The 26,058-nt window shown below is 31.5% G+C and overlaps 1 protein-coding gene and 2 non-coding genes across 3 annotated transcripts; 1 reads left to right on the top strand and 2 right to left on the bottom strand.

Moving 5' to 3' along the window:
- Nucleotides 1–9,456: 9,456 nt before the first annotated feature.
- On the bottom strand, nt 9,457–25,850 carry LOC147074607 (neuronal acetylcholine receptor subunit alpha-3-like). Its single transcript, XM_085943574.1, has 9 exons — nt 25,700–25,850; nt 21,838–22,001; nt 19,531–19,575; nt 17,577–17,686; nt 16,474–16,672; nt 15,681–15,840; nt 14,826–14,978; nt 13,557–13,723; nt 9,457–9,844 (listed from the first exon to the last, which is right to left on the bottom strand). The coding sequence occupies exons 1-9, from the start codon at nt 25,749–25,751 to the stop codon at nt 9,680–9,682; spliced, it is 1,215 nt and encodes a 404-aa protein (XP_085799700.1). The 5' UTR covers nt 25,752–25,850; the 3' UTR covers nt 9,457–9,679.
- On the bottom strand, nt 13,771–13,842 carry TRNAA-CGC (transfer RNA alanine (anticodon CGC)). Its single transcript has one exon. It is a non-coding gene; the product is annotated as a tRNA-Ala (tRNA).
- Nucleotides 17,322–17,405, top strand: TRNAL-UAA (transfer RNA leucine (anticodon UAA)). The gene has a single exon. It is a non-coding gene; the product is annotated as a tRNA-Leu (tRNA).
- Nucleotides 25,851–26,058: the final 208 nt, after the last annotated feature.

The raw sequence follows: 26,058 nt of genomic DNA, 5'->3' as shown, positions 1-26,058 counted from the left end.
GAATTCGTTTTTACAGCGTGCAAGGTACCGGCTAATAATAATAAATATAACCGGCAAGGTTAATAACATTTTCTGATTCTAAGACATGATGCATAATGTCTTATGCTTAGACACAGAAAAATTGTATAGGGTGGGGTCCATTTCAAAAAACCATCCATAATTTGTATATTGCTAATTAGCGGCTAACAAAATCTAGCAGGTTCCATTGACTTCCGTATACTATTCTGGGTAAATTCCCCATACTCAAGACACTCCAAACTTTGAGTCTAGCTTTGAATACCTGGCCTGCAGCGATTACTACACGTACTCGTCTAAAGAGTTGTTTCAATCTGACGCATCCACAAGTAGCCATCGAAATCGTGTTGCCTAACGGTCATAATTATTATGATCGTTAGTGTCTTTCTATGTCTGCGCGTCTTTTAGACATGCCACATTAGAATATAAAAGCAAACATTGGATCCCCCAGGCAGTTGCATCGATTCAAGTGTGCCTTCCACTGATACGGTATTGCAGAAATAATCAACATCCAAATCAGCCTTGTTGTGTTGTCCAGTTAAAGAAGAAGCAGAACTTATATTTTATTCATCTAAATATTTTCGTATTTTTTGGTTTGGACCCAAAAATGCTCCAATATAATTTTGCAAAGAACGCGTAGCCAGTTATGATGGTACAACAATGATTTATTAATATAAGTAAAGATTTATAATCACCACACTCGGCACAGTCAAATAGTTTCAGCCACATTCAATCATCGCCATTCTATCTGTTTGTTAATTCATGCCACTGAGTTTTCTGGAATGATTGATCTGTGCGACGCAAGTATGTGTAACATCTATTTAACTAGGTTAAAAGAAATCTTTTCAGTGCCACTGCCTTCGGAGGTTATTTATTGGGTAACACCGTCCAGACGCACCGGACTTATCGTCAGACGTATCGTATATTGATGTCAAAGCAGCCAACATTGAAGGTCAAAATGATTCATTGACTGACATTGAAATCTGACAGGATAATGATTATTTAACAAATATCTTCGTAACAGGCAATCACCCTCTTTATATGCTATATACAGAAGATATATATTTTAATTAATGTAATTTAGGGTATTACTGTACTGTGTACGCTAATATGTCATTTTATTGCTGAGATATGTTATTAGAAAGTTGGTAGTAAAGTGAAGTATAACGAATCATTTCATCATCAGTCGGGGTCGATCCACTGCTGGATGAAGGCCTTCCATGGCTCTTCTTGGTCCCTAATTCTTCATTTTCACGTACATCCAATTAACTTTATGAGCTACTTGATTCAGCGAGTTTTAGGGTGTCCTTGTGGTCATTGGGTATCACCGTATTACAGCAATTGTCCATGTCGCTGAGTGACATGCCAGTCCGTTGCTATTTCATCTGCTTGGCGACCTCTCACGTGTCTCTCCTTACACACTGGTTTCTTTTGTGCCCTTTTCACATTATGCCACTTTGCGCTAGCCTTAACAAATCATTTATTTCCTTATAAATCTTTACAGTTTCCATTAAATCAGTTGAAATTAATTTTAGATAAAAAAAAAAATGTTGAAACCATGCACAATTTATTTCAAAATCATAATTCCATTACCTACCTACAAAAATAAATGCATTCTTCATTTGAATCAATTTGGAGTATGATGTTCATTCCTTGTTCTAAACAATTGAGCGCTTTTGACAAATCCTTCTAGCTTCATCATGCAAGTATTCATGACCATTATTGTTCTGCATCCACTCCAAATATTTCCATCTTCAATTGTTTAGTTGCCCAATTTTTTTTATGCATGTACATATTATATTTTTAAAGGCACAATATTTTTTTCTGTTAAGAATGCATCAAAAAATATTTTTTGGCCATAGAATGAAGTACTGTGCAGTGAGGCATGCATATTTCTTTCCGTTTTCCTTTATATCCCTTTAAAAAGAATTGGTCGTCACAAATAAAATGTTTTCCATCATTGATTATAAGTCTTGTATCGATCTTCCTATTTGGCTGCTTTGTAACAAAATTCAATATGTCCGCAAGTAAAAATTCCGTGCGTCTCGATTGTGGTACTATTTTTATTGTATTACGGTTATTAATAGTGAGTAATTATTGTGTGACGTTGCTTTGAAATATCACAGTCTTCAAATGTTAATCTTGCAATTATTATAGCTTTATATTGTCAGAAATGTATCAAGTACACGATATATTGTCATACAGTAAGGAAATCGAGCAAACATTAACAATATATTATTTCCTGACGGATTCAACAAGTTGCAACGACAAAATGTTATTGAATCTTCACAAAATATATACACTGCGACCATTCGAAATAGTGCACACACTGACAACCGAATCATTAATTAGCAGCGACATGCCGGTATGAGCACCGTTACGAGTGGTTGCAGTATATCACTGTTATCAACTTCATGCCATTGCACGACCCGAGTTCTAATTATATAATCCGTATATCTTTGCATATGGTGTCAATATTAAATTCTTTAATTAATTTTTGTTTATATTTTACCTCTACTGGAAAAACGTGCAACTGTTTCACTTAAAATTATATTCAAACAAATATCCACTCAAAAGTAATATTGATCTATTTCAACCAATGACATTATTAATGGACAACGCACTCAGTACAGTAGCTAGCAAGTAAATTCGCCCATAGTGACATTCGCATGTGCATAGGTAGACGTCACGCAATATCCATTATGCGATATCACGCATTGGGAATTTATAGCAATATCACCTTTATTGTAACGGTGTTAGAACAGTGTTTCTAGTATCAATGTTCGTTTGAGCGAACCTGTTCGAACCGAACCATTCGGCAGGCCCGACAAAAAGTTTCGGGAATTTATAGCAATATCACCTTTATTGTAATGGCGTTAGAACAGATTATGCCATTCGGCAGACCCGTCAAAAAAAGTGAGTGTCATTTTTTTCTCCAGATGCTTCGTCCATATTAATGTCATTGATTTCAACCAATAAACTAACAATTTCTGTTATTTTTTTTACGCAAATAAGATCGGGTATATCTGCTTGATGAGTTAACTTTTTTTAATTATGACTTTAACTTACATATTGGTCATTTGGCAGTCATGTTTTATTTCTTTCACTCCGCCAAATCTCGCAATGTTTTAAATTCTTTTCTGTTACTTCAATATTTATAAAAAAAATTAACTGACATACTCGGTGTTCATAGAAGAAAGTTTTTTTTCTCAAAGACGTCATCGTGTATACCGGATTCGTTTATTTGCTTTTTGCCTTTTATATAAATTGGTATACATAATATCGTCTCTGTTCTGGCAGAACACACTAACCAGAGAATACTAGTTTTGAGTAATTTGACTTTGAAGTTGTTAAAATGTTTAAAACGGTCTATCATGTGAGTTTATTAAGTAATCGTAAAAAGGATGACTTTAAAATAAAGACTTGTTTATTTATTAAGAAGGTTTCCAGACGGTAAAGTTTGAAATAAGGAACATTTTGGTATAACTAACTCAATATGTCATTTTTTTCGAATTAGTGTCTTCTGCCAGAACAGTGACGATATATAATAATGTGTATCAAGATAATATAATTTTTATCAATTTGTTCTGCTCTGTAGTTTCTAGAAGTCAATATCTTAGATTAGGCTTTTTAAGAGAATCTTATTTTCTTTGGTTTCTGAATAAATATTATATTTTTAAAGTTGCCGCGTATGAACTGCTCTAATTTTACACCATATGAAATATATGAGTAAAATTCAACTAAATTCATAATATCTTGTGATGTGCATAATTTATTTGAAATGTTTTAAATTGTTATCATCTTCAGATAATGTTTGGGTGTGTACTGATATCATTAATTTGATGACTATAACAATAAAATTGTGATTTAATTGTTATGTTTCCAAAGTATCCATGCAATATCCGCTGAGTTTTTCAATTTTGCATAATCTTTTTTGTGGTTTTAAAACTAAACTAATCGAGTGTCGGATATTTTTAATTAAAAATTTGTCGCTTAGCATTTTTGAACTGTCGAATTCAGTCGTAGTAATCAACAGCATTCCAGCTTTTTAAAGTTTTATTTTGAACTATAATTAGCAACATTTAATAAACTGTATCACTACGAATTTGACGCATGGTTTAAGTATATTGACAATATAATTTAAGGATATGATTTTCTGTAATCGAGACGTATTTGTATCGAAAGAGAGAATTGTCTCAATCTTTCCATCAATCAAAACCATGTATCACTTGTCAGGCCGTTGCGCGCGTACACCTACTTGTAAACTGCATATTTAACATCATTAAAATAAATATTTATCGCTGTATCTATGGTCCAATCAGATATAGTGATATTACAATGCTGATTTATACCAAATGAACTGGCAAGGAAAGTAACATCAGGCTATCCCCAGAAGAAGAAAAGATTGTACTGAGTTCTGGATAATTACCGTGCGCTTGTGTTACCGAAAGCTAGAACTCACTTTGGTTTATCGCACTCCTGACTATGTGTATATGATTACATTAGTGTTGTAGAGAAATATGGGTTGAAATATATTCAAAAACTAACAAATCATTTCATTACTTTGATCTTAAGTCTTTCTAATACATTGTTTACATCACACAATTAATAGTACTAGCAAGAACGACTGGTAATTACCAGCTATTCTGCTAGGCTTTGCAATAATGCTATTACATTAATTAAAATGATTTTTCAGAATGTAATGTATTAAAAAAAAAAAATGATTGAATGTAATAATTAAAAGTTTCTTTTTTGGTGCTTCAAAGTATGTATCTTATACTTTTCATTCTAAAGTATTTTTTTTTCTTTCTTTAATTATTATTGATAACAGATTTGAAAACATGCATACATACTAGCATTTGCCATTTTGTATATATACATTTCACAAAAATATGATATATTATTGTAATAATTGATCTATTGAAAAATCGGTGATTCCATATTACCCACAAAATGTAGAGATTTTTCTAGGATTTTAAAAAAAATTAAAAGGGTCGTTTATAAACTAAGATCCAATATATTAAAGAAAAAAAAACATTTTTATAAACCTTTATTTCTTTGTATTATCTGACATATTTTTTTTTGTCAAGTTATGGGTATTTATTGAATATTTCTACAGCTTTGAAACAATATAACACCCTAGTCAATGTTTCTTTTTTTTTTATCGAATAGAAAAATCTTTCGATTTTTACATCAATACCCAAATCCATCCAGATATAATAAATATAATATTAACTATCCAATTGTAATAAAATATTTTTTTTTATATACTATAATTTCCTGTTATGTATTTCGATATAACTGATAAACACCAATATGTCTTAGGTTGTTATGGTATAGTGTTTGTACTAAGTATTTCATTAAAATAATATTTATCAAATACCTAGTAATTCTTTTCAAACTTCACCAGGTGTACAGATGAAATATTATTTTATAGTATTGAATAACCAATGGTCATGTATCGTATAGGATTACTTTATTTTATGGTAATAATTGCATTTTATTATTTTGTCGATAATATATTTTTTTATTGTAATAATACATTTTATCAATGAAATAATATTTAAAGATTTTCTTAACAATATAATTTATACATTTGTATCTAATATTATGCAATAAAATATAATAAAACTCACCGTTGGTTTTATTTACAATCATTTTTAATTAAACATGTTTATTAGGATCAGTCCATCTATTCTATACGGACGACTGCTATCCGCAGCAATCGAGGGTAGCTTTTCATAAATGTTTGTATCGAAGTATTATAATTGTTACAATAAGTTAGCCATCTAAACCAGCGATTTCCAAACTATGAGGCGCGGAGTGTTGCAAAGGGAGGCGCGAAAATTTTAACACAAATGTAGTCACAGGTTTGCAGTTTGCAAATGCATAGTTTATAAAGAGCCTGGGGCCCAGGCATAACAGACATCACAAATTTAATCCAATAGTTTCAAAACTATTAAATATTTTAAATATGTAGTGGTGCGTTGCAATTTGATGTGATACCTATATGATGATTGCTATAGGTACTTAAATAATAACTCCCGTATATAATTTAGGAAGCTCTACTTTAGAGCACCACACTACCCTTAACCTCAGCGCTAGGTAGGTGGGCCCGCCAAATATTTTGGCCTGGGGGCCCGCTTCAGGATGCGTGGGGCCCATGATAGAATCCATTTGTCAATGAACGATGATGAATTTGGATTGACTACTATTGAAAAGGAAAAAATTGATAGAATTATCATGCGAAAATCATTGAAACAAAAACCGTAGTTCAATTTTAATTGAATCGAAGTGAAGAAATAATTTAATTAAATTTAAAGTAGGTACTGCTATACCATTCGTAACATCATATTTTTATGCTAAACGGGATTTTCTGCATTAGCTGCAATGAAATCCAAAAATCGACCCCGTTTAGTAGAAAAAGAGCACTTTGTGCTAAGAAACAAGCACATCCATCGCATGAAAAACAAATTAATTTAAAAATGAATATAATAAAAGTACTTAGTAAAATCTTGTTTATTTTAATACTTAATTAAGTTTTGTTTTCTTTGTTGTATTAAGTAGTACATTTTTGGCTATTTAAGAAGGTGTCTGTATTATTTAATGAAATAAAGGGAGGGGGGAGGCGCCAAGATTAGATTTTTTTAAAAGGGAGGCGTAATAACATAAAGTTTGGAAACCACTGATCTAAACAGTCAAAACTGTCTATATCACTTTAAAATTTAGTACACGCAAAAGAGGTGCTGTTAAAACAGCCCTTATTATAACAATTACAACTAACTTATTAAATTAATTGTTACAATAAGTACTAATACTTCGATACAAAATTACCCTCAATAGCAGCCTTGTATGTAGAATAGATGTGCAGGGAACACAAAAGTGTTTTACCCTCTGGATGTGGCTGTAAGAAGGTAGGTTATCTGATCCTAAGAAAATCATATGGGTCAAGGTGGAGGTTGCATTAACAGATTTTTAATTTTACGAGAACTGGATGTTAGCCATGTGAATTTTCCAGACCCGGGACCCACGACATTATATGTCTGACACGTAACCACATAGAATAACATTTTTTATGTTTTCGTTAGACAGGGTTTGATTGAATTTTAAAAATTTCCCATCTGCAATTTGTATTATTAGTTCAATGAAACGCAACAAAAGTACATCTGACAAAGTTTAGCGTGCACTATTTATGTAGGATCTCAACAGCCTACCCCCTTCCTGATTAATAGTTATGTCTATCATAATTATATATTTGTCACTTAAGGGCTCACATGCTTAACGAAGATCAAAAATGGAGTTTTTATGGTATTTTCAAAGCATTAGCATGAACATTCTTAAACGATGTAGATAATCTATTAATATAATTTTGAAGCCTTATCCTTTATATTTATTTTAAACAGTTGATGACTGCATAAAGTATTTTTATTGCATAAAATAGTATTCTTTTAAACCTCTCGATCTAATGTTTTAGAATATAGTCATATTTCAATACGTCCATGTGCAGTGGTGTTAAGATTTATTAATTTTTAAACGCATTTATAAAACCATTAGTAAAATTTATGTCGACATTATTACAGTGGAATATTAACGATAAAAAATTATATTTATAAACTCTAATCCCAAATTTAACAAGAATTATTCAAAAAATGGGCAAGATTACCACATTTGAAGATAATTCTATAGATACTGATTATAAGCTATATCTTTGACCATTCAAATGTGATAAACATCCTATGAATAATGATTATTTTATAATAATTATTGACCTAAGAATAAGGTAGTATTTTTTTGAAATACGCCATTTCTATTGGCATTTCCCAGTGGTTAAGCTACAACATACGGCCATAACCATAAGTTGACAAACGATAACTGAAGTAGGGAGTAAGATCATGTTAACGCGCGTGTTTGAACATGTACCTAACCGATATAACGATTATTTTTTCGGTTCAGTACATGGTCAAGTGTATAGGGAAGGTAGCTGAAAAAGGTTCGATATTCCTCGGTTGAAGGGACTTAAAGTTATGAGTAATGGACGGGATAAATATGGAAGTCAGTGACACTTGCTAGATTTTCTTATCACCGCCGCCTTAAAAATCATAAAAAAAATATGGATCCTCCCCAAGACATTTTCCTGGATATATTACCATTCAATTTCCAAATACTAATATAACAACCAAGGATCAGCATTTTATGAATTTTACATGAATATTCTCAATTTGCCATGAGGAATTTATCCAAACAATAAAGGAAAGCAAAATTCTTGTTATACATACCTACATAGTTCAATAAGTGAGATATGTTTTGAATGCCATCTAGGTACTTATTTATAAAACTTTTGACACATAAAATATTTAAGTAGTTGAAAATAAAGATTGAGAACCACTGGGTTAGGCCACGGGTTTTCCAGTTCTAATGTGAGTGTTCATTCATATTACTAGGAATCATTAATTTGGAAAGATAAAAAATGAACACCGGATGGAGAAAAATTAATTTAATACTACTGCCATCTCTGTGTTCTAAAAAAAAGTATTCTTTTACACTATCGTCAAAATAATGATTTGTTTTATTAAAATAGTTTTAATAATGACTGTAAGATGGCACTCACGCCCAAAAAAATGTCAATAATAATTAAGGCAAATGCACTGTTTACCAATAAGGCATAATACAATTTTATTTGAGACATGGTATTGTTAATTTTACATATTAAAGCGTTTTGATTAATCAAAACGCTTCTAAAAACTTGACATCAAAGATAAACTTTCAAAAAAACTACTTACTTATATTATAATATCGACTGTAGAAAGGAAAAGGACGTAATCCACGCAAATCAAATTTAACAGGAGGCACAAAAACGTTTTTGTTATGGTTTTTGGTCAAAGTTAAAATACAACTGTGAAGTGCATGACAATTATTAATATTTTGGTTTTTAAATATTCCTAATATGATATTAATTTTTGAGTTAAAGAAAAACCAACAAAAATGATGGTTAAGTCGTTTTTCCCACTTCACTTTCTTCTTTTTTTTAATTTGTGTAACTAAATTTAGATAATTAATCTGCATTTGTAGATTACATCACTTGGTCGTGTACAAAATTATTACTACTACAACTATATTGAAAAAAACTGAGGGTTACGTCCTTTTTCTTTATGCTAAATTTTCTGCAAAGCACCGAAAACATTGCTGAATGAAAAGCATTGATTTAAAAAATAAATAAAAATGTGTGTAACTGGAAATCCTTTGTGTTTAGTGATCTCTGCCAACATCCTCAAAGCAGATGATGTATCACTAAACCACTTAGGTACTTAATTATATTATTCCGTCATGGTAACCATCATAAGTAATTTGTTTATACAGTAGATTGTATTCAGCGCTGTAAATGGTAAATTTTACAAACCTTGCTATGCAATACTTAATGCTATAAAATAAAAACATTTATTTCATCCATAATATTTCTATAATTTTCATAATAATATTACAATTTATTAATTCTTGATGAAAATCAATATCTGTATAAATTAATTAAATTTTATGTCTAAGACACTATTACTATAAAATACATAACAGGTAGGTATATACACAATATATAAAGCCGTAATCAGAATATTAGATGGCAACATATTCAAAAGTCATTAGGTACCTATTGATTGATGTAATGTTTGTTTTACAATAAATATCTCATTATAATACATGCATAGAACACGAAAACAAAAATGAAAAATAGCCGATTAAGGAAAAGGGTAAATCGTTTCCAATCGTTTGCCGAATCTTGTTGAGCATCACTGGATAGATGGATGCCATCCTCCAACCCACCACTGGTCACCACAGCCTTAAATTAAAAAAAAAATATCAAAAGAATGTTAAAAATACCTACCTACTCATTTCCAGATCTAGGGCACTATAGCAATTTTTGCTGCCATATGAGAATCATAATATTCTTATACCTACCTAAGTAGGTACCTATATAATTATATATTTTCCAAAAAAAGTTAAGCCTGAAATACATTGGGGTCTTCAGCACAGTTTCAATTTTAAAATCATTATTTAAAGTTGACGACATATGAATAAAATAAATGAAAAGAGTGTTGCTGTCATTTGCATAATTGAAAAAATAGTTATAATTAAATTATACGTGTATGTTATATATTATTGTCAGGGGAAGATGTTACAAAGCGTAAAAAAACTCTGGAAGGATTTAAAACACGTTCTGGTTATTTGGATGACTTTATTAATAGTATTAATGTATTTCCTTTACAGTGTTGAAAAAAATCTTGATTGGATTAGGTACAAACTTTAGAGGATGACCCAAGACAATGTTTTTCTTTTATTTTACATGAGGCACGTTTCTAAATTTAGATGCTTGCATAAAATTGCTAATAATTATTAAGAAATTAGATATTTTTTATACATCCTTAGATTCGCTTGTCACTAATAATTATATTCAAGTAGAATAAATGTACGTTCCTTATAAAAACTTTCACATACCATGCGAAGGTGCGTGCTGATTATGAAAAATATATTAAATTCAATTAACCGCACTTAGATTATAGAAAAAAGCACACAAATAAAATCATAATAGTTTGTGAAAATTTATGTGAATGTGACTGATGATATTGCATAGGTACCTAACAATATTTAAAAATAAATACCTATTTACTATATTATATTCTTATACATTTCTATCAAAGTACAGTGAAATATTCCCTCAAAGTTTCAATTGAATGGGTTAGTCATAGTAAAACGGAGAAGAGAAAATATAAACATTTAAAATATGTTTTTTTATGTAAATAGTATGCACTTAAAATCTATTAAGAAACCTATTACTATATTTGTGGGGTCTCATGGAATATTGTTTTGATTAAAAATTATTTTCAATGTGAACTATCTAAATGACATTTAATTTTTTGATAGCTAGCAATATTATGTTGGGTAGGTACTTTAGCAGCAAACATTTACAAATGTTTGTTGGAAGATGTATGTATATTTGGTCTTTATAGATTTTGAAGAGTAGCAATCTACCAATCGAAGAGGGTTGGCGCATTCCTAGTATTTTTTTAATGGATCCAACCTTACATTACAGCAGCGCTCTAAATGGAAAAGTTTACGAACCGGAGCGCTCGACAAATTTTCTGAAGATATTTACATAGTCATCAAATCGTATGTGTATTTTATAAAAATAAGTGTGTCAGATTTTCTATTCTATGGCCTATCTAGCTCAGATGGTCAACATATTTTTTCCACGAGACGGAGCGATAATTTTACAAATTTCACGAGCCGGAACGGCGCTCCGGTGCGTTCCGTTCCATTTCGAGCCCTGCATTACAGAAAAAATAACTCATGTTTATATTTATTTTCAAAGCGATTACAAAATATCAGATATGTTATACTTAATTTATTTATTTTTCCAGGAACAGCTTAAACTTTACTATTTATGGTGTCAAAACAAGTTTAGTGCACAAATAGATTGAAAATATACTAACTTTTACTATGCCATTGGCATGACGATTACACACTTCTTTTGAAAAAATTAATTTACAGTCGAACTCGGTTATTACGAGGAAAATGGGACCGACTGAATTTGCTCGTCATAAGCGTTACTCATTATATCAGAGAATAGATATTTTTAAATGAGCGGTCACGTAACAAAAAAAGTCTCAATTCAAACAAAAATACACAATTAGAATTTTTCCCGAAACAAGCATGGCATTCCATAAACTACAAAAGAAGTTGTTTATTGTAATAAACACTGATAGGTACCTACTTATTTCACAAACCTTGGATTTTTTTTCAACTATATGTGTGTATACTTTTTCAATGTTGTCAGCGAAAACACCAATTAGGTAGGTACTTAGACACTTAACTAGTGTCATAAACGTAATTCGAGCCCGGCGGCATCTTGTCCGGTAGGATTTTATTTTAGGGTCGAAATGTTTTTAAACAATCGACACATTAAAAGCTTTAAGAAAATTTTTGACGATATTTTAGCTCGGTATATCTGATAAGGAGCTCATTATAAAAGTGAATAAATGTATGGAGAAAATCATAAACTAAAATGTCAACGAATGTTTCCTTGTAGCATCCAAGATCTCGCTATATCCGTGATCGTAATAATCAAGCTCGACTGTAGTAGGTAAATACACCAGAATGTATTCAGCATTTTCAACTAATAGAATGGCTTGGAATAGAATGGAATTTTCTAACAAACTGTAGTACAGCGATTTCCAAACTGGGAGGCCCGAAAAGTTTACCACAATTAATGTATCCACAGGTTTGCAAATGCATAGTTTATAAAACGGCCGCCAAACTAATAAACTACATTAAAACAGTCATATAAAAGGTTGTTTGCAAACCTGTCTGAAAATAAGGAGACTAATTTTATAATACCTCACTTCTATTCTATTGTGAACCGCGCTGGCTATTTCATGAAAAAATTAAATAAACGAGTCAAATCGTAATGTTGAAATTTGAGGCAAATTTGTTTAGGAACGATAATTTTGTTGTTAAACATGTCTATTTGGTTGAAATTAAAAAAAAAAAAAATGAGTGAATAAATCAATGCAAAGACCACTAATGCATTCACTGATTTAAAAACATAAAGTGAAGGCATTCATAAAAAATTGGAGCTTTGAAAATCAAAATTACAAAAAAAAAGCTCGCCATGTTTCCACTTTTAAATGATTTCTGCGCCAGATATATTGAAGCATACAAAAATCTATTTACTGAGTTTTTGGTTATTGCGCTGCTATATTTCACAGCTATTAAATATGTGTTTGTACGTTACAATTTAATGTGATACCTAAATAATGATCGATATTCTTAAATGATAACTCCCATGTATAATTTAGGAAACACTACATTAGAGCCCCACACTGCCCTTAACCTCAGCGACAGGTAGGGGGGCCCGCCAAAGATCCTGGCCTGGGGGCCCGCTTCACGATGTGGGGCCCAAGATAGAATCCATTTGTCAATGAACGATGATGAATTTGGATTGACTACTATTGAAATTGAGTGTGCTTGTAAACAAACACATTCATCGCATGAAAAACAAATTAATTTAAAAATTAATATAATATAAGGTGTACTAAAACCTTGTTTATTTTTATAATTATTATTTTTTTTTCATTTTTGTATTAGTACATTGTTGACTATTGTTTAGATTAGATTTTTTTAAAAGGAAGGCGTAGTAACATAAAGTTTGGAAACCGCTGCTATAATATTTCTGTATGAAACATTCTATATTCTGTTTATTTACCTTAATCTAAAATTCAGTACTGTTCGTTTATACGGAATACAGCGGCAAACACACTTTGAAAACACCCGAAATACTGGATTATTTTTTGTTAGTTTGGGTTAGGTTATGTTTGGTTAACCATTGGGTTAACCTAACAAATAATCCAGTACCTATATCGGGTATTTTCAAAATGTGTTTGCCGCTGTATTCCGTATAACCGAACAGTACCTAAAATTCTAAAGGTCTAAATTTACAATTTTGGTAACAAATAATGTTAACCGAGAATATGTAGGTATGTAAAAGTACTTACTGGATCAAATTCATGAAACATTATTCTTCCAGATTTTGTATCAATACAGGCTATGATTCTTATAATCCATTGTGGAACAGGTGACTTTCTTTTTACTATGCATCTCATTGTTATTCCATGTATCAAAATAAAGCATGCCATGAAAAGAGCATCTCTGAAATATAAAACTAAAAAGAAAAAAAATATATTAATAAAAATAAACAAAAATTGTATTTGGAGGAGCTGGGATTTGAACCCAGGACTTTCAGCATGCGAAGCAGACACTCTACCACTGAGTTACACCCCCTGTAATGTCACATGAGAAATATAAATACTTAAGCTAGACCGTAACGTGCTGATTTATTTTTTTGAAATATTAAATATAACATCATTTTTACATCCAAACGTATCAAAATATGAATATAAGATAGTTAAATAAACAAAATAAACCGATTATTTTTACACCATAAACCTCAAAAAGACCTCAAATTGAATTTATAAAAGATTCCGACAAGAATTATAATATAGCGCTCTCTCGCTCTGTTTCACTGTCGCACGTTCACAAATACCAGTGTGACATACATGCACTGTGAAGATAATGGCGCAGTCACAATAGATTATTATTGATTAATGTTACACTGCAATATTATGTTTTTTGTGAAAGAACATACATATGTAATATTATTATTCACTTTATTTACGTTTAATGCATCTTTTTTAGATGATCATAATATGGGCCTCAACAGTGTGGAGGTTGTATCAACATTTTTTTTGTTTAGGTATACGTGAAATGGATGTTAGCCACTTGTTCAACCTAGGTACACACTATGGGTCTAAAAACACATTGAAAAAAACATGTCAATTCCCTAAATCTAGGATTCGAACCCAGGATCCAGGACATTGTAAGCCTGATAGGTAACCTCTCGGTTGACAATTTTAATAGAGATGATTTTTGTATCAGTATTTGGCAAGGGAAAAGTTTAGTATCAATGTAAAAGAGAGATTAATCGCGTTACCCCGAAAAAATAAATTAATAAGGTACTAAATTTTAAACGATGAGAAAAAATTCAAACCGATTCATGAACTCATAATTATGTCAAATTCGACGTTTTTGCCAAACATTTAATAAGGGCTTATACTTATTGAAATTACCATTTTTTATTATTCCTTTTGTTTAAAAAATACGTAATTCTTCAAATTACTTAGAGTTGATTTAAGCTGTCGTTTTTATGTTAATAATATGTAATTGTGTTATTTGTTTAATAACATAAATAGATAATGTAATTTTACCTGCATCAGGAACGTCTTCTCCTACAGCTGGAGCTACGTATGAAATCGTGTGGATATAGTGCATATGCAGATACGTGTTGAGAAGCATCAACAAAATCCTTTCTACCGAAAGAATGCTCAAGCACAATGATCCAAAAGTCATTACCAGCAAAGCTAAAAAAGCAATGCAGTATATTTGTATTATTATAATAAATCATTAAATTTGCTTTCTAATGGTCTGGTTATTGCCGTCCTCTGTTGCTTGTAATCTGAGACATCCACGGCAGAAGTCAATTTAAATAATTTAACATTTATTATTCTATATACTTAATTTAAAAACATTAGAAACATGATTATTAGTATTTTCAATTAATTGAGTTTTAGTAACCCAGTTAAAGAATCTAAATAATATGATATGTTTTAAATATGTGCATTATCACCTATGAGAAAACTATACTACTAAAAGCTACACATTCTGAGAGATCTTTTGAAAACATTTCATAATAATATTATGGTCAACAAAATTGTCAACAAACATTTATTTGTGACTAGGGGCGGCAGGTTATATGAAAGTATGGTGAAGCGGGCAAGTATGGTGAGGTAGGCTGGTAATTAATAAATTTGCGGCAAAATTTTCACGTTAAAATTATATTATATGGGTACGTTATAATAACCAAAGTAAATCCTCCGTGATGCCCTGCATTTTTTTTTATCGCGTCGCTATTTCTCGTAAGTTGTCGGTTATTGTTGGCCTGCTTCATTGAGTTGTATGAGTAAGCCTCTTCCTTGCCCCTCTTTTTACTTAATAACTCTATGATGAAAACTTATTAGCAATTGTTATGAATTTCTCATAAGAAAATACATCAATATAGTTACCAAAAATGGGCGTTATATATTCAACAATTGTTGTGGCTGCACTCCGTTTTAGAAGAAATGAATACCTCAAACTTGGTCGTGACCTATTATAACGACTTGCATTTGCTTGTATTGACAAAAGTCTCCAATATTTGCTCGGCATAAATTCTTCTGTACGAGTCTGAAAATTTAAAAAGGTATCGTCAGATCGTAGGTTTCAATACAGATTATGGCTGGTAAGTCTCGACCATGTCCGATCCTGATAGGATCATATGGGCCTACACAGAAGGTAAGTAGTTATTGAAAATAATTTCGTGGGTAATCCTAAAGTATGTTAAAAATCCAAATCTAAATTTCCTCGCAATATGGCCTTATTAATTACTATTTTACTAATATACTAATGGGTCTCTACAATCTAACCACATTTGGGGGCCCATATCAATAGGCTTTGTGCCAAGCCTGAACAAAAACTAGCCATAAGTTGAAGTGGAAAATCATTCGGCACGCGTATAATATGTGTTTGAGTGAGAAATTAGATATTATATGAATAGACTAGTTGTTAGGTTTTGGAACGTGAAGTCGGTAAATAAAGATTAATTTTATGTATTCGCTTAAGGCAAACATTGCAAATACAATGTGAGATGTTTTCAAATGATGTATGTTTTTATACACCTAAATATAATGTACCAATCAACAAATATTATTTCAATGATGAAAAATATAAATACGTTATTATTAATGGCTCAAAGAACGTCCGAACGGTAAATATCTTATTTTAAAATACTGGTAATATTAAATCAATAAACAACATTACCGGGCCCACAGATAAATCAACTTGTTCACAATAAGACAGCCATGTGCCGTATACTATTGAACAATTCTGCTGGTCGTACGGCCATTTTCGGTAATCTTTTGAACACATCGCAGCGTTTTTCATTTGTTCAACACATGTAACCACTCCTGAACTTAAAACATTACATGGTTTGTCAATACGCAGCATGTCTGTTCTATCACTAAAAAAGAAAAGAAAACATTGTTATATTTTAATGTAACAATAATAGGTAATTGATAAATTGTGCAATATTATACGAGTTCAAAACTTAATTTTAAACTTACATACTTTGTATATTTGACAACCTAATATTCTTTAAAAATTCAACAAAAACAAAAATACACAGATTTAACACGCACCCAAGAGGGTGGTCTAATGGTATATTCCACTACATATTATGTTTTTAATATTTATAAATATTATTGTGAAAATACTTTTGCGAAGAACAGCTGACAACCATTCCTTCGTAAAGATATATAATAACATAATCTCCACCCTGTAGAGTCCCATAGTATGCTCCGCTTAAGGGCGAACATGGTAATTTACTTTATCTTGTCCACCGAATAATATAATAGTATGCTGTATTTTTTTAGTAATTATTATTTTGAATAATTTCACGAAAGGAATTTGTCAATAAAGTTTTAAAAAAATTGGACCACGCCCATTTATATTTTTACCTGTGCATCGTTCATCATCATTTAACGGATATTATGTGTTGTTTATTAAATTACAATATTTTATAATTTATATGTGAACGTGGCTTTATATGATTGCCATCCTATAATTCGTGTGCAAATTTAAATATGTTCAATTTTCCCGCCAAATCTAGTGTCAGGTTGGCCGAGCGGTCTAAGGCGCCAGATTTAAGCTCTGGTTCCCAATTGGGAGCGTGGGTTCGAACCCCACACCTGACAAACTTTTTATAACTCACTATTTACCATTGAATTCCAATAATTCACAAAGTCATCGAAATAATCTCACGATTCTTTTGAAGATAAGTATATAACTGAGATGTTTACATATTATTTTGTTTTCTGTGATTCTGTTATTTTAAGTCGGAGAATATATTATTTTTTAATACTCACGAATTCCATACTGCAATATCAGGCAACCAAAGAGTGGAACTATGAAGGGTTATTTCTTCTATTCCCTCATACTGATAAGGTATCCAATTTAAATATTCGTCTTTCCATGTCTGCAAAAATAAGATTAATAATTTAGCCATACATACAGCAGTTAGTAGTTTTCTCCATTTTGGACCAAGACCATCCACTTTATCAAGATAAAAATATCAAAAGTGCAAAAAAATATCTAATCTGTCTCGTCAAAAAAACAATATTTTTACTAATAATTTTCACGGATTTTATTGTTAAATTCAATTATGATTCTGATTGAAAAAAAAAACACTGAATAGTTTTGGCTGATTCGATATTAATTGACAAGATGCCCGCCCCGCGTCTTGGCGGCTCGGCAGGTTAGGACACTGACGACTTGTCGCCATGCTCTCAAAACCATTACCTATGGCCCCCACAAAGGGGGGCTGATAGGGCTCTAGCCTGGGGGCCCGACGTGGCGAGTCGCCAGATAAGTGAGATAAACATATTTATCGCAAATTTACTTTAATAGCAAAAAAATAAAATACGTGGTTGTGTGATGAAATTTTCGATTATTGTGTGTCGATACTTGTCACAACTAATTCAAGTGGATTTATTAAAAACACAAAAAATCGCTAAAATACACTGAATATCTATAATTTTACCTCAATCACCATTTGGAAAATGATACTCTAGAGCAGCGTTTCCCAACCTTTTTTGGCTCGCGTACCACTCGGTAGTACATCACGCTTAATTGTACCACTAAACTTCGTAAAAATGATTGTATTTCGAGAAATTTGTTATTCTATTTGCATTATATATTTTATAGGGTGACTATATTTCCCTGAACTCAATTTATTTAAGTTTAAAAAAGAATACCAAAGATTTTATTTTTCTGATAAAAATGAGACATTTGAACTTTACATATCACAATGTTTTTTTTTTAATAAACTTAATAGAAAATATATGTTAATTATTTATTTTTCATTATTAATTAATTAATTAATTATTTAATATAAATTAATTAAACACGGTAAATGTAAAGATTCTTCTGATGGAAACGAGACAATTCACACTTTCATTTTTACAAATTTACAGCAGCGCTACAGGCGAAATTTTTGTTTTAAATATAATAATATTAATGAAATTGTATTTACAAATATTTTTATTACCGAAATTTTCTGTTTATTATCGAAAATAATAGTTATGAAAGTGTTGCTTAAGATTATAATACATTGTTATCAAGGTATCAATTTTTAAACAAATTTTACGAAAATATAAACAAAATAAATTTAATGAGATCCTTGTGCTTGTTTTGAAGAACATAATTCTTTGAAAATTGGTTCAAAAGATGAGAGATATAACCTTAAATCTACACCTGCGTCCAATTTGTTTCGATACTCATTTTTTTAAAAAACATGAAGAAAAGGCTCTTTCTACTAATTCCATACTAGTGAACGGTAATGCGATATTGATTGTTGGATATTCGATCATCGACTGTTCATATTAACAACTGTACTGTATACTATTAATTAAAATTATGAATTATAGAAAAAATACAATAGGTAGTACAATAGGTAAGAGGGCCCACCAAAGATACTAGCCTGGGGGCCCGCTTCAGGATGTGGGGGCCATGACCATGCCCCGGGGTAAATATAGCACGCCATGCTTTTTGGATTGCAAACATAATTATCACGGACATTGAATGCCAGTCAAACTGAACAAAATACATTATGTAAGTACAATATTTTTGTTTTTATCAACCAGAATAAATTTATGAATGGTAACAGCTCTAACTACCTATAAATTTGGTAAAATTCATAGCATCGTATGGGAAATGCACCCGGGAGTTAGTGGCACAGTCGAAGATCTAGCTAGATTTTGTTATTATGTAGGTACATCAACCGCATGTAGGTAGACGGATTAAAACAGATGTTTTACTTACCAGTTCAACCCATGAACCAATCTCAAAGAAGTCAATTGAGGACCGCTGAAAAGATAAAAAAAACATTGTAATTAATGTTGAAGAAAAACTTTCTTCTGAGCCAGATGGGTGTATCTATATACATGGTGTACCCATGGATGTACACCCATGGTACGCGCAGAAAGGAGTCCTCTGGTCTGGGCCTCCCAACTCGACACAGGAACGAAAAAAATAGAAAATATTGAATTGAATGGAATATTATTTTTTCTTCGTCGAAATCTCATGACGGTCATGACATGACCCGATTGATTTGGGCGTCAAATTGAATAAAATATCACCACGTTTGAACTTAAGAGGATCACATCAGCCTATATTAACTGTTTATACGAATAATGGAAGTTGCCACTTGCTCAACCTCTTCGACCCATACTTACTCTGGGCCCAGACACACATTAAACAACAGCATGTGAATTTGCCAGACCCGGGAGTCGAACCCAGGGCCCACGACATTATAAGCCGACAGTTACCGCTCGACCATCGTGGGCGCCGTATAATAAGTAGGTATGCGTCCCTAAAATGTAGTGACCCGCGTTTTCAATCATGGCGGCAATATATTAGAATTTTATTATAAAATATTATTATTTCCTCTCGCAATATAGGTAGTACACCAAAAATATCACCTGCGCCTGCGTCGCAATTTTATTCGGAATTGATTAACATAAAACATAAGTGTAGTTATAACAACTAACTATATTAGAGCAATGGTCCAATGGTAGGTAGGGAAGTAAATTAGAAATACAATCATATCGTAAGTATATATTTATGTAGGTAGGTACTTATATAAAATTCTAAATGATTCAAAAGTATTAGCAAGTGGTTGCTCGTAAGTATCAAGTCATACTTGTCAAATATCTGATAATAACGACAGTATTATGTGTATTATCAATCAATATTAAATTAATATTCTTAATCTATTAAAATTTGAACAATACTTTATGCAATGCGCCACATACAACGCGTCATTTTTGTATGTTAATGCCGATATACAGTATACGCTTGTCTCTTTTCGGTACGACAGCTCACGTTGAACTGTGATACTGCGAAATTTAATACGTACATTATATATGTAACCGCTGACACACGAAAGAGTTATAATAATTATTTAAATGTCAGTGGAATCGTGCCGGATCATTATTTGACAACAATCGGGACGCAAAATTTCAAAAAACTCACAAAAGTGGATTTTTGATGGCGAAAAATAATATATGGAAGAAAGCTAAAAAAACTCACGATTGGATTTCGAACAGTTTTTTTTTCTAAAAAATAAAGCCGATTGTATGGAAAACAAAGATGTGTGGAAAAATGAAGACAATGTCAACAATGGCAACATGAGTTCTGGATGGACATTTTTTTAACCAGTCAGTCAGTGTTGCCATGTCTACTGAAATTTGAGTAGATCTACTGATATTTTTTGCCAATATACTGAATTATTGATTTTCTTTCGAAATTCAAGAAATCTACTGATATTTCTGATTTTGTCGATAGGAAATTTTTGTCTAAAAAAAAGAAAAAAAGGAGACGTTAATTATCTTTGGTTCTGTAAAAATGGAATTATTTGACTTTATCGATACGGATTTCTGTCTAATGCGTCAATTACATTGAGCTACTTACTTTAGAAGCTGTTTGTTGGCGAATTTAAAAGCGGGCGATTCAGCTACTGCGATTGTGATGATGACACACAAAACTTTCCATTCGCTGAGAAGCCAACAAGCTAGCGACTATTTTGACAGAACGTAGTTCGTTTTTAACCGGGAGGTCGCTACTCTACGCTCTACTGCGCAGACGCAGTAGACCCACACGCCGGCGTGTAGCGTGTAAAGTTGACCGGCTTTCAACTTTTCTTGATAGATTGTTTACAATCTGCTTGTTAGCTTGTTCGATGATGACACTGGGCGACTTTACAGGCAGGTTGTAAATTCGTCAACAAGCAGCTCGTAAAGTAGCTCAATGTAATTGACGCTTTAATAAAGGAGATATTAATTACTTGAGGTGTAAAAACGGAATTATTTGACTTTGCTGATAGGAATTTTTGTCTAAAAAATTATCTATATATTATTAAAAAAAATTATCTGAAAAAAGGTCTCATTAATCAGTTTTTTTCCAAAATCTACTGATATTTTATGGAATCTACTGAATTTTTTGTCAAAATCTACTGAAATTTTAAATTTTCACTTGGCAACACAGCAGTCAGTAGACTTTGGCAAAATTGATATGTCTTTTCTATTATCAAAATGAAAGTTATTTTCTTCTATACATATTAATACATACATCATAAGACGATTCGATTGTTCTCAGGTGCATTTTCATGGTGACATTCACGCAGGATTTGTGCTCTCTGACAGGCCTTTGATTCTTGTCGTAGTTGCATAGCAATTTCCTTTGTAATGCTCTCTCGGTGTTATCATTGCTAGTGCGATTGCAATCATCGGACACTGAAAAAACATCTTGAATGGATGAACTATATAGGAATTTGAAAATATATATTTTATTCAGGGCTCGAAATGGACCGGAGCGCACCGGAGCGCCGTTCCTGTTCGTGAAAAATTAAGTTCGGGTAAAATTATCGCTCCGTCTCGTGGAAGAAAAAATTGACCGTCTGAGCTAGATAGGCCATATAATAGAAAATCTAACAAACTTATTTTTATGAAATACACATAAAATTTGATAACTATGTCTTCTAACTATGATAACTATGTATTGTTCTTCAGAAAACTGTCGAGCGCTCCGGTTCGTAAACTTTTCCATTTCGAGCACTGATTTAATTTATATTATAATTGAGGCGTCTAATTCCAAAAAGCGATAAATCCACATTTGGTCAAAATCGAGAAAAAAATACGCACGTATTCTTTGTATATCTTTACACAATACGCAATGATCTATAAATTCCAAAACGCGACAAAACCCTACGAAAAAAATAATTTAAGTCTCGATTTATTACAAAAAGCGCCAAGTCCGTGTTTCATATTATTATTTAAAGCTTGGTTGATTTCGCGCGTATTTAAATCAACCAATGAGGGAACGTTCAATATTGTAAATGGCGTCTCCCATGCTGTAGCATCTGGTAAACTCATGAAAGTGCCACGGAAATATGTGCCTTATGCGGAATAAATTAAAAAGTGAGCTACAATTAGCGCTACTTCCAATTTTATTTTGCCTATATTTATTACATTAAAGAGTTTATCGGCTGAAACAAATTACCATTTGGTTCTGATTTCGACATAGAATACAACGGAAAAAATAATCTTACATTAAAACAAATAATTGAAGCTTGAAACATAAAAACGTTTCCCGCAAATATCGAATTGTGGACTTGTCGCTTTTTGTAATTAGACCCCTCGATTATTATAATTCTATTATCAGTCAAGATTTCAGGACGATTAGACCGAGGATTGGCGCGAGAGGTGTCAAATCAAATCAAATTTATTTATTTTACATATAACGAACATAACAAATTACAAATTCAAAGCGTTCACGACATGACATAAAATAAGTGATAACAATTTTTAAAATACAAATATATGTGACTTAATAATACAATTAGTAATAAAATAACAAATAAAATAAAGCAACAAAAATAAAAGCAGATGGAAGCACACAGAGTGAACTATTGATAGACCCTATCTTAAAAACTTATAAAACAACGTCTACCTAAATTCACCTCACGTAAGTGGAATACATCAATATCTGAAGCGATTTCATTAAACATGGTTGTTGCCCTCCCAATTGGCATCACTAATGGCAGGTTAGTTCTGCACCTTGGGAGAACAAACAACGGATGCCCTCGATTCCCAAGGTAATTATCAAAGACACACAAGCCAACACCACCAAGAATGGCAGAGTTCACATGTGGTTTACAGGTGTGGCCGAGTGTATGCAAAAAAGGTTGCCCTGAGATAGAAATCATTATCATCATCAGTCGTGGTGGATCCATTGCTGGATGAAGGCCTCCCCTAGCTCCCTCCACTGATCTCAGTCCCTAGTTATTTGAGTAGGTACTTTTTAGGTGAGAACTTATTAAAGACATAATTCTATATAATCAATATTATAATTTAATAAAATAGTTATATTGAATATGATTACCTAAATAATCATTGATAATCAATTCTTTAATTATTTAAATCTGGGAGATCTCAGAAGAGATTTATAAGGTCTCGTACGGGATTTATGTTAGTTTAGTTACTTTAATTATTTTTTAGGTATATAGCATTAGCAAAACACTTATTTACATCATTATAATGTTATTATTAATGTGTCGATTACGAATAAAATAATTGTTGATAAACTTTTGAACTTGTGAGACTAAACAAAATACTTCATTACAACGTCAAATTTTATTATTAGAACAATAATACATTTATTAATATTCTGTTATTTTATTACTATTTAATTAAATAAAATATAATACTAGGTAGCTACGGTAGTCGGTTTCGTATTAGCATCGACAATTTTCTTTGTTTAAAATGACCAATAACATTAATATGTCATTGAAAATGACGCATCCAATTCGTCAGAAAATCTAAAAGGGGATCTCCAAATGGTTCAAATTGGTCATAAAACGGTCAACTTATTTATGACAATCAAAAACAGGCGTATTTATCGCAAATTGAGAGTAAAATATTACCCAAATCATTAAATTCGTGGGTATACTGCTGCATGTAGGTATCTAGGTCAGCGAAACCGGAGTGCTCGATATTATCTAATTGTATATTGTGTATTTTATAAAAATAGAGGTAGAAATAGCTCTGAGGGTAAAATTTTTCCACGAGACGGAGCGATAATTTTGGGAATTCCATGAACCGGAACGGCGTTCCGGTGCGCTCTGGTTCATTTAAAGCCCTGATCTAGGTATTGTGAATTGTAAAATATGAATTTAATTAAATTCAATTAAACCATGTCTGTAATTAAAATTTATACAAAATAAAAAAGGATTCATTGGGTAAATTATTGGTATTTTTTATTGTATGGGGCCTCAAAATCAGGGGGTGTGTCGGGCCTCAAAATTACTAAACGTATCACTGGATATCTATTAGGTCTATTGATGTTAATTTCTATTATTTCGTTTGATACATTTAAGTAGTAGGTACCTACCTCAAACGATTTTGATAAATATTGGGAAAATATTTTAACAGCTCTTTTTAAATCTAATGCCGGGTCCACATTGGCAACATGTCACGCGACAACCTCGTTAAATTTTACGATAAGTATGATAATTATCGTAAAATTTAACGAGGTTGTCGCGCGACATGTTGCCAATGTGGACCCGGCATAAGAGTCATCATTATGGTCTATAAAAGGAGGAAATGTCCTATTTTAGAACACCAACATAATTATGTAGACAATATACAAATCCGTAAAAAATCTATTACAATCGACTGTGTTTAGGAAAAAGGGCGTAACCCTCACAGAACAAATTTTACAGGAGAGGCAAAAAACGTTTTTTGAATGATTTTGGTTCAATATAAAAAAAATAGGCACATACATTGGGTGCAAGATGATTGATGATTTGGTGTAATATCTTTTCGATCTAATAATAATTAAAGAAATTATTACAGAAAAATCATTAAAATTGAGGGTAAATGCTTTTTTCCTTAAATCAAAACTTAATTAAAGCTCAATTAAAACCTGAATTTAGATAATAATTCGGCATTTGTGGCTTACTTCCATTTTACAGAACGTGTACTTAATTGTATACATTGTTAATATCTAATAAAAGCACTTTTCGAAAAATCGAGGGTTACGCCCTTTTCCCCAAACACAGTCGAAATGAAAACAGCGACATGTATTTTTTTTCAATCTAGGTGACAAATAATAATAAAATTGTAGACAATACATTTTGATTGTCTTTTAATGCCCTTAATTTTAATTTCTATTGATTTTAGTGTTTCATTTTTTTTTGCAACTAATAACCGTATTGCGTATTACAAATATGGATAAAATCATTGCGATTTTCGCTAATTTTAATCAATTTATTAACGTCTGTAATAACGCTCCCCTGAATATAGAAAGAAAAATACAGAAATGTTAAAAAATTATCTGGTGACAGCAGGTTCTTTGCTTTTCGAGTCGGTATTAAATACATTTTACAATAAATAACTAATTTATAATACAATATCCAAAATGATTTACTTACCGACATGATGTACGAGTGTAAACAAAATTAAAAACTTAAAATACTTCAACATATTGTCTTAATATTAGAGCGGATCTATACACGATGAATACTAAATCACAACTAAGTTCTTGTGTAGATATACAATTAATAAGCACCCAGTAATATTGCACTGCAAATGTCTATCATGAATAAAATTATTCTGTTATATTATTATCAAAACAAAAACATTCTTAATAAAAAAATAAGTACCCTAATAATTGTAGTGTCACAGAGTTATTATAACTGTTTATTGTGTTTGAAACAAGTGTATTAAATGATAAGATAAATTCCCTACAGCAGAATTTCTAGATAAATACGAGGAAGCAATAATATCTTAA

The sequence above is a fragment of the Rhyacophila brunnea genome, unplaced genomic scaffold, assembly GCF_057557595.1.
Source record: "Rhyacophila brunnea isolate RB1 unplaced genomic scaffold, BYU_Rbru_1.0 scaffold_16, whole genome shotgun sequence".
Classification (NCBI taxonomy): Eukaryota; Metazoa; Arthropoda; class Insecta; order Trichoptera; family Rhyacophilidae; genus Rhyacophila; species Rhyacophila brunnea.
Note: the sequence above shows the minus strand (reverse complement) of the source record. Positions and strands in the feature narration are given on the sequence as shown.

Coding starts and splice junctions, on each gene's coding strand:
- LOC147074607 (XM_085943574.1), bottom strand. CDS start 25,751: ATGTTGAAGTATTTTAAGTTTTTAATTTTGTTTACACTCGTACATCAT. Junction 17,687..19,530: donor TTGGTTCATGGGTTGAACTG/GTAAGTAAAACA, acceptor TTATTTTTGCAG/ACATGGAAAGACGAATATTT. Junction 14,979..15,680: donor ATATATAACGCCCATTTTTG/GTAACTATATTG, acceptor TTGCTTTTTTAG/CTTTGCTGGTAATGACTTTT.